At 40.9% G+C, this 18,633-nt stretch overlaps 1 protein-coding gene across 3 annotated transcripts in view; it reads left to right on the top strand.

Annotated features, from left to right (window-relative positions):
• The window catches only part of LOC116037074 (transcription factor COE1-A), an 82,198-nt gene that overhangs the window by 43,172 nt on the left and 20,393 nt on the right, over positions 1–18,633 (top strand). For all 3 annotated transcript variants that reach the window (XM_031280839.2, XM_031280838.2, XM_031280837.2), the window contains exons 7-10: positions 10,113–10,194; positions 11,331–11,472; positions 13,021–13,154; positions 14,787–14,913. In XM_031280839.2, the coding sequence (XP_031136699.1) occupies positions 10,113–10,194; positions 11,331–11,472; positions 13,021–13,154; positions 14,787–14,913 (485 nt within the window). The remainder of the gene's footprint in view (positions 1–10,112; positions 10,195–11,330; positions 11,473–13,020; positions 13,155–14,786; positions 14,914–18,633) is intronic.

Genomic DNA, 18,633 nt, shown 5'->3' with positions numbered 1-18,633 from the left:
AGTCTTTGATGTATGGTATATACAAATCAGTTTTGTTCTCTGCATCTCTGTCTAAAGAGAATCAGGGAGAATCTGAAAAAGAAACCAAAGGCAAACAAATTATAGCAGTTAGTGTTAGGTTAGGGGCACCAGGATGTTGTGACTGAATAAGACATCATCCCTTTAAATATACAATATATTAAAATAGAGTACACACATAGTACCCAAGTGTAATGCACACATGCACGTAAATGGATGCAACTACAGAGATATACACACACTAACACTTAGATACACACATACATACAACACATCTTGTACAGTATGTTTTGTTTGTATATCATTTTCTTTTTTGCAGTATTTCTGCAATATTCACCTTTAAAATGAATACACAGAACCATGCACACAAGTGTAAATACAAGCACACATGTACAGTACACTGTATGTACACACCAACAACTCCTCATACATCAATGACCAAAATAATTTGTCATTGCCTTTCAAAACAACCCATATGACCTTCTGCCATCCCAGGTTTGGTTTAGGCAACTGCAACTACTTTACTAAACTTAAAAGAAAGCAACATTGACTGCTGGTAGGAGACGGGATCTGAACAGCGGTCTCCAGTCAGTGGTCAAACCACTATGACAACTTCATTATACTTTGGCCTTTCCTTCTGAGAAACAGCAGTTGATCATTTTGCATGACCACATGAGGTAATTGTCAGAAAAACATAAACAGAGGTTGTTTAAAATGTTTGAACAAACAACCAGTGCTGTAATGTTCTAGTGAGGACACACATATATGGTGTTCAGTTGAAGGATGGGAGAAAGGAAGAGCTTTTCTCAATCAGCATCATTACAACTGGGAAATTCCCTTTGCAGTGTGTGTGTGTGTGTGTGTGTGTGTGTGTGTGTGTGTGTGTGCGTGTGTGCGTGCGTGCGTGTGTAATGTAGGCAATCTCACAGGCAGTGAGCGTGTGTGTGTGTTTGAGTGAGTGACTGAGGAGACAGGAGAGGGGAGGAAGAGGTTCCTGTCACTATCACTTCCTTCATCACACCCTTTCTCTCCTCTCTTCCTTTTCTTTTCCTCCACCTAACATGAATTATTTGTAAGCCACACGCACACATGCGTGTGTGCATGCGTGTGTGAGAGAGAGAGCAACAGAGAGAAAGGAGAGCGAGCCTGAGCTTTAGATCGATTTGAGGTAAGCTGTTTGTGCGCGTGTGTGTGTGTGTGTGTGTGTGTGTGTGTGTGTGTGTGTGTGTGTGTGTGTGTGTGTGTGTGTGTGTTTTTTGTTGTGTGTGTGCGTGCATACATGTTTGGCCTAGAGCTAGTGATTCTTTAGGTGCTCACCATTCACTCACTCCCCCCTCCTTGCCTCCCCCCACTCTTCTCTGTCCCTCCTTCCACCCCCCTCCCAAATCAATCTCTCTCATCTATAATTCAACAGTTTGCCTTTAGCCTTTAAAATATACACCACAGTAACATCCTCCTTCCCTCGAAGTCTGTCTAGCCCCTCATCTTTGCCCTCATCTCCTCACAGCTCTCCCCCGTTTCTCTCCCTGCGATGAAAGACCTCTGACAGTATTTATCTTGAAGGTAATCATATTGTAAGTTATGTTATCATGGTCCCAAACTGTAGGGCGGCATCACAGTGGTTAATATCTTATAGGGTCATTATGTGCGTTGTGTCTCCTGGTCGGCAGCATCACTGTTCTTCAAGTATTTAACAAAGTTCATAAAATTAAGGCCAATAATCATACAACCCAACATACAAAACAGAAGCTTAAGACTTAATACAGTACTGATAATTAAAGGAAAATTCCTGTTTATTGCAGTTTGGGTCTTATTTTCATAGTTTTGGCCATCATTCCTATTAGTAATAAGATTGTACTCACCAAGTTCATTGCTGAGATCTAAAGCTAAAGTAGACCACTTTTTAATCTTTAACTTTATCGGTTATCAGGCAGATAAAACGCCAATACAGATAATCTGCAAACTGCCAAAAAATTGCCCGATAATCAGTTTATCCCTAAAACACAAGCAGATTATCAGACAGGTTTTTAACAAACTCCACGTTTGCCATTTAAACAAAGACCAAGATATCAATAATTTATGTAGTTGTGCAAACAGTTTTTTTGGGCAATGGTGTTTCTGTATATTTTGAGTGATCACTTTCTATCTGTGGAATTTGCCTCCATATAAAATGGTTTAGATAATCTAGCTTGTTTACAACCTGGCTGATCGTCAATGCTTCGTCCTCCACTGGCCAAAACTACAAAAATAAGGCCCCAGTTGTAATAGGTTGTAATTATTCTTTACAGTGAAAGTGTTGTTATCATTCTTTTCATTATTTGACTGTCAGAGCAAAACAAACCTGTGCATGGAGTTACTCTACAAAACAGCTTATTTCCTATTTTCTATTACTGTACATCAGTATCTTGGCATTTAATACGCAAACAAATTAATAATCATAGTAACTCATCAAAACATAACTATGTCTGTAAATGTATTGATGATCCTTCACCCTATGCAGCTGCTGCTTGTGGTCCATAGATAATGACAGTGTGCCACTCTGAGCGACACTGTGACAAACTGATGACATCTGTGTCACTGTTACATGTAACAATAATGTAATGACACTTGTACAGGTCCACCAGCGCTGAACTAGTAGACTGTACAGGTTATTAATACTCACTTTATCTCAGCCCTGGCAGACAGTACAAGCCCGCTCATAGACATCACAGGCTGGCTCTCACCACAGTGGCCTGCTCTGTAATTTAAATATGCAGAGATGACAACAATGACAGCATTAATAGTAATGATAGAAATATGAAGCTAAGCCCTCATCATCATCATCATTAGCATATCTCCCGGGAGATGAGCCATGATTGACAGCTAGCTGGGTGTTTTTTGGGCTGCAGCTCAGCTATCAATTACCTCTGTGCATATCAACCATCATTATGTAAAATAACTCCGCTTCGCTCAGCTCTGCTCAATTCTCTTATGTCTTGTTCCTTCGAATAACTCCATTTCCCTCTCCAGTGCATTTCCTCCCTCCCTTCTCCCTTCCTCCTCCGCTGCCTTTTTTCTTTCTTTTGCCATTTCGCTCCCGACCACTCGCCTCCCTTTACTCACACTTTCTCCTATGTGTCCAGGTTTCTTATTCTCTCCGCTCCTCTTCACCGCCCTTCTCGCGCTCCTGTTACTTTCAGCATTGCTCATCCATGGCTCTGAGTATGTGGACGTCTTCCCAGGTCTTTTCTTTTTTTTTGCAAATGACAGTATGTTCGGTTATACAGTAAAAGTTCTGGTGAGTCTCAAGCATAGAAAGAAAACAGATGCACAGGACTGAGCATGGTCAGTGCAGTCTGGAAACACATCTATTCTCTTTCCTTCATCTCAGTTTGTTACATAATATTCATTGTGAGGTTGTGTTGTCCTTGGATCAGACCTCTGGCTGGGAGGTTGACCTGCTTATAGAGCTGAAATGGTTGGTTGAATGACATTATTGGCAAAGTAAGTCCAGCAAAAATGCCAAACAGTTGCTGTTTCCTGCTTCTCAAATGTGAGGATTTGCTGCTTTTCTCTGTTTTATATCTATATATATTTAAAATGTTATCTTCAGCTTGGGGGGAATTGTGTGTTTACTCTTTTCTGACATTTAATTAACCAAACGATTAATTCATTAATCGAGAAAATAATCGGCAGATAAATCAGTAATGAAAATAATCATTAGTTGTAGCCCAATGTGCCTGAAAGACAATTAATCAAACCTTACATCATGGAGCAGTTATACATCTTACCAGCTTTCAATTTGGCTGTGGCAGTACAGTTTCCACGTTATGCAAGACTTAAACTCACATATTATTGAACCAAGACTAAAGTGGATTTCCAGTTATCCTTCCAAGTAAAATGAATTCATCTTCCTCCTCAGATTCCTCCTCATCTCCTTGTTTCTTTCTGTCAATTTAATCTCCCTGATCCTTTTAAAAACACCTTATCATCTTGATAACGTCAATGATGACACTGGCTGAGATGGATTACACGGACTATTGACAGAAAGTGATAAATATTCACATGTACATTTATGCATGTACATGTGAGTTACACACCTCTCGCATGTAACTCTTAATGTGATTACACAAACCACAACAAACCTGACTTCTTACTAGTTGTAATCATTTAAACAGATTTCAAGTCTGGACTTTTGATTATAGGGACTGTCGCTGCACTGTGGTTCAAGCCCTGTATCAACAAGCATTGTCTCTGCTGAAGTGCTCTTGAACAAGACACAACAAAGGCAAAGAAAAAAAGCAAGCATTTTTATTCCACAGGAAGCAATACATTATCAAATTATTGTTGTGATTACAGCCGAATAGAGGGCGTAATAGTATTTCATATCCTTGTTTTTCCTACTTGCATGACTACTCAGATAGCAGGCACAGGGCCCAGCAATGCTATCTGATGTCATCGCATTAAACAAAATCAAGCACTCAGTGTAAACAGGAAACAGGAAGTTGATCTCTGACAGATCAACAGACAGAGAGGGAAACTCTCAAATATGAGCTAGGTTAGCTATTTGAAATGACAGATTAGAATGAAAAGCATGTTTGACTGAAATAGTATACTACTATACTATCTATATGTATATACGTGATTAAAGCAACAGTATTACCACCTAGCTCTTATCTAGAGTGATGTTCAAATATGTTTTGAATTTAAACGTTGTATGCAAACAGGCTTCCTCTTTGTGCAGACTAGTGTTATTTAGTGTGCAACCAGTAGCTGATCAGTTACTGACAGTTATGATAGATACACATGCATTACCAAGTTGTTTCTTACACATGCACATAGAGGAAGATAGTGAAAGTCATCATTCTGTCAGAAAAGCTCTGCCAAGAAACTTGGCAGGCAGGTGAAGTAAGACATCTAAAGGAAGCAGGGAGACAGAGAAGAGACAGAGGAGGCACGAGCAGCAAAAGCACTGATCTGTTGTTCAGTTTGTCTGCACTAACTGACTGCAATTTCTCCACCTGTCAGCAACAACTCAACAGAATCCTGTGTGTGTGTGTGTGTGTGTGTGTGTGTGTGTGTGTGTGTGTGTGTGTGTGTGTGTGTGTGTGTTGGAGAGATTCTTTTGTTTTTTTCTCCTCCAAGGCGGCATCGTTATTCTTGGCAGTAGAATAGCGAGTCTTTAGGGAATAAAACGGACATAGACATTCAGTCTTAGACACTCAGTCTTTTTCACACACACACACACACACACACACACACACACACACACACACACACACACACACACACACACACACACACACACACACACACACACACACACACACACACACAAGCTGGAATTCCCCCGGATGTCACCCTTGCTCTGTTGTCGTTGTAACTGTTTAAATGACAGGAGGGTGGTCAAAGCAAGCAAATTCATTCTCTCCTCCATTTGTTTCTTCCTCACACACACTCTCTGTATCCCCCTCCTCTTCTTCAGTCTTCTTCTTTACATCCCAACACCCTATCCATCCCCTCGCTCTGTCACTTCCTGTCTCTCTCTTCAGGTCTGTGTTAGCCCTATATATTAAATATTAATGTCAGTTGTGCTCTGAGCCATAATTGCCATCTCAGCCTCTGAATAATGGATGTAACTGTGTTGTTCACTACTATACCATGGATAACAGGCTAAAAAAACCTGCATCCAACCATGGTTTGCTACATGGACTGCAGGCTAAATGCGAGCATCCTTGCGTGGTTGATTACATTATTGTGGACAAGAGTAACAATAGTAGCCAAAAGAATGACACAATGGTCGACTTCATCACGTTTTTTTAAGTTGAGAAAACTAGCATTGTACTGAGGTAAAAGTCTATACTGTGATTAAAATTTACTGGTTAGGTTTCACCGCTTCACCACTACATGAAGCAAAGGACAGACAAACAAAGTTAGCAACTAGCAGGTGAAGTTAAAGCTTTAGTGCGTAACTTTTTGATATTAATAAACATCCGTTACATTAAAGCCATTGCCAAATTAGTTGCTACAAAGCTAATTAAGACTATCAGCTCCACACAACTCCGTCTGTATTTCTCAGTATAGAAGATTGTGTCGTCCGGTGACTTTCCCACGCAGAAACTCCAGTGAAGATATTTACCTCTTCTGAAGAGTCCATCATGTTTTTTTAATCCTCCTGTCCTCCTTAGCTGCTAGCAACTGCATCGAGGAGGGCTGGGGGAGCGTGCGCGATCACGTAAGGCTTGTATCATGTAGACACGCCGACAGTGTTGTTGTCATTACCTTGAATTCCTCATGGGGGCGACAGAAACTACGCACAATAGCTTTAAACAACTAGCAGCTAAAGAGCCAAGTATTTTTCCAGGTAAAAGAAACAATATGAGAGATAATTTGGTCAGGGAACTGAAAAGGCAATTAACATTTGGCTTTTTTTTTATTGTTACCACCACCTTTCCCTAACTTAAAGTGTTTTTCTAATCGTCATTCTAACCATGCCGTAGTGTAGCCATAGTTTCCCATAACCACAACCTTTCCCTAAACATAACCATAGTGTAATTGCCATGTGCAGATAGTGCAGCAAGTTAGAGTTTGAAATGTTGGGACTGGACATTAAAAAGATGGTTTTGGAAAAATCATCCAATATTGACGATCTTGTCCACGATAGGCTCAGCAGTCACCATGTAAGCTGGTAATCAGGGGGCATTGGTGGTCAATTCCAACCGGGAATATACCCTTTTCTCTGTCGGAGTGTAAAAATATCTTGTATTTTAGTCTAACCTTTCTTCCTACATTGTTTATTTATATCTTTATTTTTTACTCTCCGCTTACCACCATTCTTACACTTCCCTGTCCAGATGGTGTGTGTGTGTGTGTGTGTGTGTGTGTGTGTGTGTGTGTGTGTGTGTGTGTGTGTGTGTGCGTGCGTGCGTGCGTGGGGTCAGCTCTCTGAGTGTGGTACTTACAGTATAGCAAAGGTCAACAGCGCTGTTATCACTTGAACATGATCGGGCCTCGGAGAGAGGGAGTGAGAAAGCGGAGAGAGGGGGAGAGTGCTCCCCTCCCCCACAGTCATTTAGAGTTTTATAATTGCCCGGTTTAATTGGAGGCCTCTTAACGACCAGTGACTGGACCAACCAATCAATTCACACAAGGTGTCTGTGTGTGTGTGTGCCTGTGTGTGTGTGTGTGTGTGTGTGTAGCTGCGGGGCCTTTTTGTAGCAGAGTTGATTAGGCCAGATGGGGTCAAGTGAAGGGGGAAGAGGAACGCACACATACTGCATTAAAATGTAGAATATGCTCTGTTGGCAATCAATGAGAGAAAACGCTCTCACAGGAAATAGATGGAATGGAGCAGTAGATGGAAATATGAAAAATAATGCACAATATCATCAGATCACCAGCGAGATAAGCTAATGATGGAACTTATTTGGTTTGTGAATACACTGAGAGGGGGGAAATTGATATTGTTAAAGTGATGGAGGGGGGAAATTGATATTGTTAAATTGATGGGTCAGAGATTGTGGTGATGATTTAGGTGATGGTTTAAGTTGTCATCCCCATTTTTCTCCGTGGTGCAGCATTAGAAACAAGAACCTTTCTTATTCACCTTTGCAGAAACAGGATTACAGTGACCACAGAGCAGAGGTAGTAAAGAAGGACATTTACTCAAAGTACTGCACTTAAAGGAACACTAGTAATGCTGTGGTGGACTTTTGTGATGTACAGGGCCCTATATTGTTTTATATTCTAGCGATTAGGAAAAACTGTGACGTCACCACAATGTAAAGTCTATGGGCCGAGCGGGAACTCGCGGGGGAGGCCAGCGGGAGAAACACTACTGCCCATATTCAGTGAAGTAAACCCGGAAGCTTAGAAACTTTTTTGGCATATGCGCCAGGTGAGGAACTTCATTGAACTGAATAGGCGCCATTTTGTAATCTTGTATCCAGGTCAATATAATACATCCATGGTTTTATAAAGTAGGAAATCCATCCAACATGTTTTATTTTTCTTTATGAATGTAATTATACATGGTGCATTTCGATGAGCGAAGGTGATTGTAGGGATGCACCGAGCCAACTTTTTCTCTTCCAATTCTGAAACTGCAGATTCCAAGTCTTGATCCAAAACCAGTGCTCTCTCTCTTTTCCCAATTTTAAATCTGTGTACCACCCTTTGTGTGGAACTCATCTGAATAATTTTTATGTAAAGTAAAATACTTCAGATTAGAGTACATCAGTATATATATATTATTGTTACTGTATGTTTTAAATGCAGGACTTTTACTTGTAGTAAAGTACAGTATTTCTAAAAGATCTTCTCCAGAACAGTTTTTCCACCACTGCTTTAGTCTTTTCATATTTCAGGCAGATGAGCAGAGTGTGTGAGCCTCCCAACAGCCTCCTTTACACAGAGATGTACAGCATAGGGTCAGCTGAGGTCGTGTTAACGCTATGCCAGTGTTGTGAGAAGGACTAGACAGTGGGAGGTCAGCAGGGGTCACTGTGGCTGTCCTCCGCTGTGATAGGCTGTCACCCAGGGGTGAGGGGTCAAGATAATTAGGCATGCAGAATCCCAGCGCCGGTGTTCTAACGAAGCCTGAGCTCGTTAACGCAGAGTTTTACACTCAGACCTGCCACTGGGCTGTGCTGCGCCGTCACACACGCACATACACTCACATGTGGAGTACATGTTTGCACTCTCACGCACGCACACACACACACACACACACACACACACACATAGCACACACCTCTGCTTTGTTCTGGTAGTCCAGTATAAGGGCTGTCATCTCTTGAACAGTAGAGCACCAGGCTCTGCCACGAGGGAATGGAGGTGATGCAGAAAAGTTAAAATTATTTAAGTATGGAATTGAAAAAATACATAGGGTGGACACCATGTGATGAAACCCAATATAAAAGCTCTGTAATTTTTTTGGAACTTACTAATGTTACATTTTTGTTGCGACAGAGGGATCCTGTTTTTCTTGATGAACCTTAACAGGTGGTGCTTTATCTATTTGTGCTTTCTTTTATTTTTCTGTCTGACAGGAAACTTAAGCAATCATAAAAAGACAAAACAGTGTTGGGTACGAACATACATAATACAACTAATAAAGGAAGAAAGACATGAAAAAGGTCTATACACAAAGTGCAATGTAGAGAAATATTGCCCTGCGTGTGAAGATGTGTTGCTTTTATTTAGCTGTAACACATACAGATGTAACAAACACAAAACGTATATGCAAACGTGTGTGTGTTTGCGTTATTGTGTGTGTGTGTGTGTGTATGTGTGTGTGTGTGTGTGTGTGTGTGTGTGTGTGTGCGCCTTGTTGCTTCTGCCAGGCTGGCCAGCTGGCTCACACCAAAACACAACCTGGATGTGTTTGTTAGCTGTTGATGGCCATCTGTGTATTTGATTTATTCTGTTATATAGATTCATGACATATGGTCCCGTTTCAAACACCCAGTGTCAACACAGCTCCACCTTTCTTAATGATCAGGGTAAACGTTACGAAAAAAACCTATAAGATCTTTTTTTAAATCTGCCTCTTCAGATGTTAAAAGTTGGTTTGAAATTGTTTCTGAATCTTAACAAGCACTTTAGATTTTTAAGCTATACTAATAGTTCACATGTTGCTAATTTAACAAATTATTCAGGATGAAGGTCAATTTGGACAAAGACCTAAGGAAAGGCAAAGGCAGGAGGGTCTTTGGAAGTATGTTTAAATATGGATTCACAAAAGTATAAAATAAGATTTTCTCAAACTTAAAGCTCACGGCCACTTATTCTCACCGTTTTTTTTTGGCGTGTACTGCTTTATTTGTCTTCTTGTATGTTCATCCAATGCCTTCATGTGGCATTTCAAAGCATTGTGGATTTAAGAACATAAAAACATGTCCCACACATCCACAAGGAACTTTCACAAGGAAATATACTTTGACTTTCCAACAGTATGAAATGTTAATTTATGTATGTGTATTTGGGGTTCTGATTGTGCTGTATATTGGAGACTGACGTTGAATTCCCATATCCTGAAGGAAAGCAGTAGTGTAGTCTTCACTCTGGTCTAATGATAACCTCAAATATTGCCTGTCCTCTCTGTGTTTCGACAGATTCTTTCTGAAGTTTTTCCTCAAGTGCAACCAGAACTGTCTAAAAAATGCAGGAAACCCACGAGACATGAGGAGGTTCCAGGTAGAAACCACCACAGTTTTCTACTCTCGTCATTTAATTCTTCCTTTTTCTGTGTGTTTGCATTCCCTTCTCTTCCACAGTCTCTCTATACTTTCCAAGTGTTTTCTGTGGACATAACATATAATAACACATAACTCTATGGTTATTGTAACACATAAACACAGGAATGTGTGTGTTTCTGTGTAAGTAAATAAGCTATCAGCGTTTTTACAGGAAACATGAGATCCTGACCCTGACTCATCAGAACATAAATATACACAGAGGAGGGTGTCAGAGAGAGAGAGAGACAGAGAGAGAAAGGAAAGAATAGAAACTTCAAAGAAAGAAAGACAGGATATTGTGGGATTGTGAATAAGATTTAAGGCAGTGCAGTCTTTATTATTTCCTTATCTTCATGGCCACAACACAATCAGGAAGACACCACTTGAGTCTGAGTGGAGATACTGGCTGCCCAGAAGATACTGATAGATTTATTACCATTGTGTGTGTGTGTGTGTGTGTGTGTGTGTGTGTGTGTGTGTGTGTGTGTGTGTGTGTGTGTGTGTGTGTGTGTGTGTGTGTGTGTGTGTGTGTGTGTGTGTGTGTGTGTGTGTGTGAGAGAGAGAGAGAGAGAGAGAGATAGGACAGAGAGAGAGAGAGTAGTACAGTAGTGAGTGGGTGACAGTATCTGTGGCTCTAATTGTGCAGCTCTATTGTAGTGGAACCAGAGAAGACAGCTCTGTTTCCCTGGGAGATAATTAAGGGCTGGACCCATCAGGAACTATTGAACAGAAGAGGATAGACACCACACACACACTGACTTAGTGTGTATTGAGTGTGATGGTAATAGCAGTGATAACGGGTTACATTTATGGAGCTTTTCACAGTTTCACGCTTGTAGCTCCTCCTTGCAATGATCTCTAAACCCCACACTTTGTAATTCCTGATTTTTTTCTTTTCTTCTTTCCCTCTCTTGCACTCTCTCTGCTCTTCTCCCTCTTTGTCCACTATTTCCCCTTTTTCGTCCTCTTCTTCCTCCTGTCTAACCCAACTCTCTCCTCTTTTATCTCACCACTTTCTTGTCCCTCCGCCTGTCAATCTCCCTCTGTCACTCTGCCCCCCCATCCTGTCCCGTCCCATTCCCTGCTTCTCTCCAGGTGGTGGTATCGACTACGGTGAGCGTGGAGGGACATGTCCTGTCAGTCTCCGACAATATGTTCGTCCACAACAACTCCAAACATGGCCGACGGGCCCGCAGACTCGACCCAGTGGAAGGAACGCCATCTTACCTGGAACACGGTAACACAAGTGTGTGTGTGTGTGTGTGTGTGTGTGTGTGTGTGTGTGAGTGCGGGCGTGCGTGCGTGCGTGCGTGCGTGCGTGCGTGTGAGTTCATAAGCAGCATGGCCACCAGATGGTTGATGGTTTAATCCTATCAGGTGATTCCTGCCCCTCCATCTGGCTAATCCAACGACTACACACACACGCATACACACATGCACACACAAAATGCATGGTGTGATGATGTGTGTATGTAGCCTATGTGTGTTGCTAGGTCTAATATCATTATGATTCTTTTTCATAAACAAACCCGTACTAAAGGATGTTGTTGTAATTCAGATAAGGCTGATAATCACACACACACACACACACACACACACTTGGTTTTTGATAGATAAGTTTATATTGTTGCGATATGGGATTGGATATGAGCTTATACACACTCACACAACACACACACAAAGTTACATAAAGCTGACAGTACCCATTCTGTTTGTATTGTAAGTATTATGATGCACACTGAGCCTTCTGCGTGTGTTTTTATCCATGCCATATAATTAGTTTTAAAAATGAACTGCCGTAATCTCATATCAGTCGGGCTTTGGGATAAACATCAGTAAATAAACAGTACCCAGTTCAGTTCCCTCAGAATTATGGTTGAGGATCACATTGCACTTCAAATTGTTAAAAGTATGAAAGAACATGAATACAATTTCATCCTAGCTGAATAAGAATTTTTTGTTTTGAAATATGTCACTTTTAAAAGCAATACATTATGTAAATCTTTTTTTAGATGTTCATCTTTGTCTCAGAAGGCCTGAGAGGATATATGTTTTTGAGCATGTTTGTTCTTGACATCTGGTACGTTAGATAGAAATAAACACTAAGGTTCACTTCTTAGCTTTCAACTGCATCTCATGGTCCATAAAAAATTATGGTTTAAAAATGAAAAGAAAATAATCCCAAAACTTAATCTCAAACCTCAGCAGCTATTTGCTTTGTTTAATTCTCGCATTCCACTCAGTAGACCAATTTATGAGGATAAACCTCACTACTGAAGGACCAATTGAGTAGGACTCTTTGAATCTGCAGTGTATTCAGAGTAGAAGTGTGGTGTGCTGATCTGGGCCACTGCCAAAAACCAAGGGCGTAGCATGAAGAAATATGAGGTGCAGATGCAACAGTGATGAAAAGCCCAGATTTCCCTCCCTATTTAGAGACTGATTGGTTGGCAACACTATGCAACTTTTTTGGTCCCCCTACAGGTTGGAAGCGGAATTATCCATTACATTACATTGTCCAGTTCATTCGAACTACAGATCCTAACCCTGATCCTAACCCTGATCTGGCAAACTTGCACAATGTAATGTAATGGACAATTCCGCTTCCAACCTGTAGGGGGACCGAAGCGGGAAAAGTTACATAGTGTTGCTTTAAATGAAACAAATGCTTTTTCTACAACCATTGTCAAGAATGAATATTGATTTCAAATGCCAACAATCTTAATCTTAATAAAAATTGTTTAAAGCCTTTTTTACCATTCTTTCTTGGCTACTATCACTCCAGGAGCAGCTCCTTGCATTAAAGCCATCAGTCCTAGCGAGGGGTGGACTACGGGTGGCGCTACAGTCATCATCATAGGAGACAATTTCTTCGATGGTCTCCAAGTCATCTTCGGTACCATGCTGGTTTGGAGCGAGGTCAGTTTGCCAGCAATCATCATCCTGTCTTGATTTTGTTTCAACCCCTCAACTGTGTGTTTTTGCCCTCGTACCGTTGGAAGTAATTCAATATGAAAACATACTTTTCCTCATGGTCGGGCTCTTAGCTGTGTGTGATCATGTGACTGTTTGTGTGTTAATGTTTGTCTAAAAGAGATTTGCCTCTCTAATGAGTCCCAACCACAAGCGACCACCGCCCCTCTCTACCTTCCTCACCCACACTCCCTCTGTCTCTTTCTCTGTGGAATACTGATCAAGTCAGCAGATTTTGATAGCCATCGGCTTAATGTTCACAAAAACACACACTCAAACACACACACACACACACACATACATACAGAGCTCACCCTCGTACGTTTCCCCAGCGCAACTCCTCTACAGAATGTTTATTTGTCTTCTGACTCCACTCACCGTGTGCGCGGCGCAACCATGGCTCCCTTCCAACAACAACACGTGTGTGTGTGTGTGTGTGTGTGTGTGTGTGTGTGTGTGTGTGTGTGTGTGTGTGTTGAGCTGAGGGGTTTGTTTACAGTATTGAGAGCAACACTTACACACACTAACATGTGTACAAAGTCTCAGTTCAGTTCAGTTCAAACTGACTCAGCTCTCTTAGACTGGCTTCTAATGGATTTTGGCCAACCAAATGTTTCATTTGCACTCAACCTGATTATTGATTCCGAAGCAAGAAAAATTTGTTGGTGGAAAGGGAATCCATGTTTGCCAAGTTCTGTTTGTCTGCAGCTCTCCCTCCTACCTGCAGATTTGTCAAACCTAGGCTAAATAGTTAAAAACTATTTTTGAAAACCATCCATAAAAATGTGATGCTAAAAAAGTTAGTGTTTGTCACAAACAGCTCAATACAACAATCTATTTTCACCTGATATCAACATTGATGCTGGGAAATCAGATTATGTCTAAAGTGGCTTGTTGATTTTTATTCCTGTGCCTGCCAAAACATTTGGTCCATTTCATGTGAGATTACAAGGCACTAGGTCAAAAGTCAGTAACATATTAAAAACCAAACCAAATCATAAATCATAACATTATATGTCTATTTACAGGATTTCAATGAATACAAATCCATTTACAAGATTTCAAATGTATTGAACATTGGATATACAGTAAAAGTATCCCCCCCCCCTTAAATTTTAGCTAAAACGAGAAAAAGGAAACCGTGTGGGTGCAAACATCAACTTTAGATTGTAATCAGATTGACGCATCATATCCAAATGTAAATACAGCTCAGTAAGAGATACCTTTCACCACATTAACAAGTGTAAATGCAATACATCTCCAACCCACTAACTAAAATAAACTGTAGAGGGGAGCTCCAGCAGAAATGCTCATACAGAATAATATACAGGTCAGATTTAAAGGAAAAACCATGAGTTTTAATGCATAATGTGTGTAAACAACATAATCTGACTACACCAAATCAAGATTCAAGATGTCTGTTGTCAAAGAAACTCTAAAAGTTATGTATGTATATTTTAGTGATTTTTTTTTTTTTTTACATCTAACCAAACACCAATTGCACTGTGCTGACGCAGAGAGCTACATTAAGGTGATATGTTTTTGTGTTCTGACTCCGCCCTTTCCTTCCTTCTCTAGTTGATCACGCCACATGCCATCCGGGTGCAGACGCCTCCCAGACACATCCCCGGGGTCGTTGAGGTCACTCTGTCTTACAAGTCCAAACAGTTCTGCAAAGGCACACCGGGAAGGTTCATTTACACAGGTAGGTCAACTGTACACACACACACATACAAACACACGTGTACATGCTCTTGATTAAAGTGATTCTTCTATTTTCTAGAGGGTACGTTTCATTTTTCATTTTTAAAAATAATCTTTTCATAAATGTGTGTTTGCATATATAAGAGCGTTTGCCTGTGTGTGTGTGTGTGTGTGTGTGTGTGTAAATAGCATCTATGAGCTGCAGTTCACTCTCAGGCCAGACAGTGTTGAACTAATGACTGTAGATTAGTCAACATTAACGACCCACACTCGTTAGAATGCTGCCATAATCAGAGGCTCGTTAAAACCAGCTACAATTAAACAGTCTGCTCTTTATAGCCCTCCATACTGAAACTATTAGTGAAATCATCCAGAACACCCAGTTTACTAACACACACACACACACACACACACACACATACAAGTTAAACACACAAACACACGCGCTGTTGGAAAAAGAGTGTGTGATTTCTGACCGGATTGTTGACTGTGAATGAACGTTTTCCTGCTAAACTCAGTCGAGGAGAAAAAGGAGAGAATGTAGAAAAGAGTGTGTGTGTGTGTGTGTGTGTGTGTGTGTGTGTGTGTGTGTGTGTGTGCGCGCGCGCGCGTGTGTTTGCTCATTTTGTCTGCACATACATGTGGAATGGATGGAGGTGATGTGATGTCTGGTATTGATCCGCTCAACATGGCTCCATCACACCGTAATGATGATGTCATCCCCAGAGAGAAAAGACAGAAAACAGCTGCTGTATAAATTCTTTGGAGACATTTAATGACGTAGATAAAGATGAGGATTTAAACCTGATCAATAGAGATGAAAAAAATTCACAATGGATAAATTGTCAGTTTTAATGTTGCCAATCATGGCAGGGTGAGTTTAAATCATGTAGCATGTTTTATAACAAAAATAACTCAATGTGCTTCAGGTCACATGTAAAGAATGATATTAAAAATACAAAATGCAACATCAGAAAAGAAAAAGAAAAGCAGGAAAGAAGAAGTCGACCAGTTTGGCTGACGAGACAAAGAAAATAGCTCCACCTACAATATAGGAACTAATTCAACAATGTAAAATGCGAGGAAATGGACTTCACAATGCTCCTTTTCTGGAAAGTGTTGTGAAAAAAACACAACATATAAGAATTTTGTTTTTGTTTAAAATGTCTTGATGAAGGTACTCGGCCTGTGTGCCTCCTTCAATGTTCTTCAGTGAAAACATCTTTGATCTGACCCTGAGGCTAGCTGGCTGGTAATTGGTCCGTCTGGTGTCTAACTGCATCTCCTATTGGGCGGAGATGACCCCCCGTGACCTTGCGATTGGCTGATCGCTTCAACATGTGACCCAGGAAACGCGATCTGTTACTGTGGTTGCCTGACCCCGCCTCAAGGTTGACTTCTCTCTGGAAGCCGCTGGTGAAAGGTCACGGCGGTGGAAGCTGATTGGCTGTTGAGGTTTCTCAGTGCTTCTTAGCTGTGGTTGCCTCTGGGTGTAAGGGCTGAGCAATTAAACACACACGCAAGTATGCAACAAAGCACAAAGTAAACACACACACACAAAGCCACCGTTGCATAGGGTCATGTCTTACACAACTTACCACACACACTTTCAAACATGGGCAGGAGTTGAAAGTAATTGTAAATCAGAGAGATATGAGGGAAAGATGGTGAGTAGTCTGGTCAACAGATGGTCTACCACACACTCGCACTCAAGCACGCACGCACGCACGCACACACACACACACACACACACACACACACACACACACACACACACACACACACACAGCGCCGTATGGCTGCTTCATTGGCCTGGTGGGAAAAATTAACATTCTCAACATCACACACTCCTATAAAAATACAATGGTACAAAGTGACAATCAATAAATGCTCTTACACACACACAGACGTTACACATGAGCACATGAACACACACAACGCGCATATATACACGCACACACATATAAAGCTGATTTATTGTCAATGCAGCTAGGTAAGAAAATCCATATCTCAGCCGTGGAGAAGAAACTTTTAGTGAAAGCTGGAAAAGCATCACAATTTCAGACTTTTATCTATTACGAGCAATTCAACTTTCATTTTTCAGACACAGAAAGAGAGAAACAAAAGAGATAGAAATATGGAGGGAGAGAGAGACAGTAAAAAGAAAGAGACATAAAAAAGAGAGACAGAATAGTGGACTTTTAAAACCAGATTGTAAATTATTGATCCGCCCATAAATGGATCACACATATACTGTTATACACATGCAGATACACACATATACAAACACACAGAAAGGCACAGGGAGAAGAGGAGCCAGAGAGAAAAAGATCTCATCTCATAAGGGGAAGAATGAAGCAATAATTCAGTGGTATTGAACTGCTGGTTAGCCAGAAAATCGATCTCACCACACCTCCTCTCCTCCTCCTCTTTTTCTTCTTCTCCTTTTACATCAGCCCTGTCTGTCCTTTCATCCACCCAGCTTCACCCTTGTTTTTTCTCCCTTCTCGCTCCCTTACCCACCTTTGCTCTCTTTTCTTTAAACCCTTCCAAAGGATAGGAAATGTTGTAGTATAATAAAATTATAAAAACACATAACAAACCCTCGACATGCAGCATGTTTTTTTCTCTTTGCCACATGCCCCTCTTCTTTTCTTCTGTCTCACTCCTTCTGTTCACATTTTATTGTGAAACAGGAGTGGAGGGTCTGTTCTCATGAAACTTCTATGAGTATTGATCTGAAGGCAGCTCTGGACTCTGAGAGGAAAAGCGAGGCTGGAGAGGGAGTGATGGAGGAATGGATGGATGGATGAAAGTGGCAGAAGGTGTAGTTAAGAAAGAGGAGTAAGGAGACGGAGCAGAAAAAAGGGAAGAGGGGGGAGGTAGAAAAGAGGCATTGATGCGGAGATGCTTTCATGGGCAGCAGGGTGGAGTCAAGATTAAACAGGTTCAAGGCTTATTGTCACCAAATCATCTGCTGATGTGTCTTTGTTTCTTGTGTAGGATGTTGTGACAACATCTGTGGACATTTTAAGTCTCAAAGAAAAGCACAACTTGACAGAAAATAAGAAATAATAAAAAAGAAACAAGCAATCTCTGTCAAAATGTGTGACTGACCAGTGCAAACCTAAAGGATGTCTTGGTGACTTTGTGGTTCAAGACATACAATGCAACAAGGGTCACTGGTCAAACCAGTGACATTCTGATGGTGGGACGTATTTTGAGTTATTTGTTTTTATTTTGTTAATCTTTAACTCACTGTTGTTGCTGCCTTTCTTGGCCAGGACATCTCTGGATTAGAGTCAAAAGAGTACAGTAGCTGATCGGAACGGAGACTGTTCTCACTAGAAAAATACAGCATTTGCCATAAAGTCACTTTTACGTTTTTCTGACAGAGACCTCTGTGTGATTAATGGCCGTTGTCTCTCAGAAGCAGCGGTGAAAGTTACGTGTCTTCTACTAACCATCAATGTTGGTTTCTTTTCGTCATGATCATGATCATTCTCTAACCTGACCCAAGTAGTTTTAGTTGCTAAAACTTCCCCAAATAACACTAAACTAACTTACATACACATATGAATTGCACAATGGATTTGTGCACTTTCATTTCTGACTTTTGATATATAGCACAGCTTACTGTATAGAGAGGTAAATATGGCACATACATACTTGAAGGTGTATTTATCATCCTCTTCAGCACCATGGACAACTGACATTTAAG

The sequence above is a fragment of the Sander lucioperca genome, chromosome 13 (assembly GCF_008315115.2).
Source record: "Sander lucioperca isolate FBNREF2018 chromosome 13, SLUC_FBN_1.2, whole genome shotgun sequence".
NCBI classification, from domain to species: domain Eukaryota; kingdom Metazoa; phylum Chordata; class Actinopteri; order Perciformes; family Percidae; genus Sander; species Sander lucioperca.
This window is presented reverse-complemented; position numbering and strand designations above follow the sequence as displayed.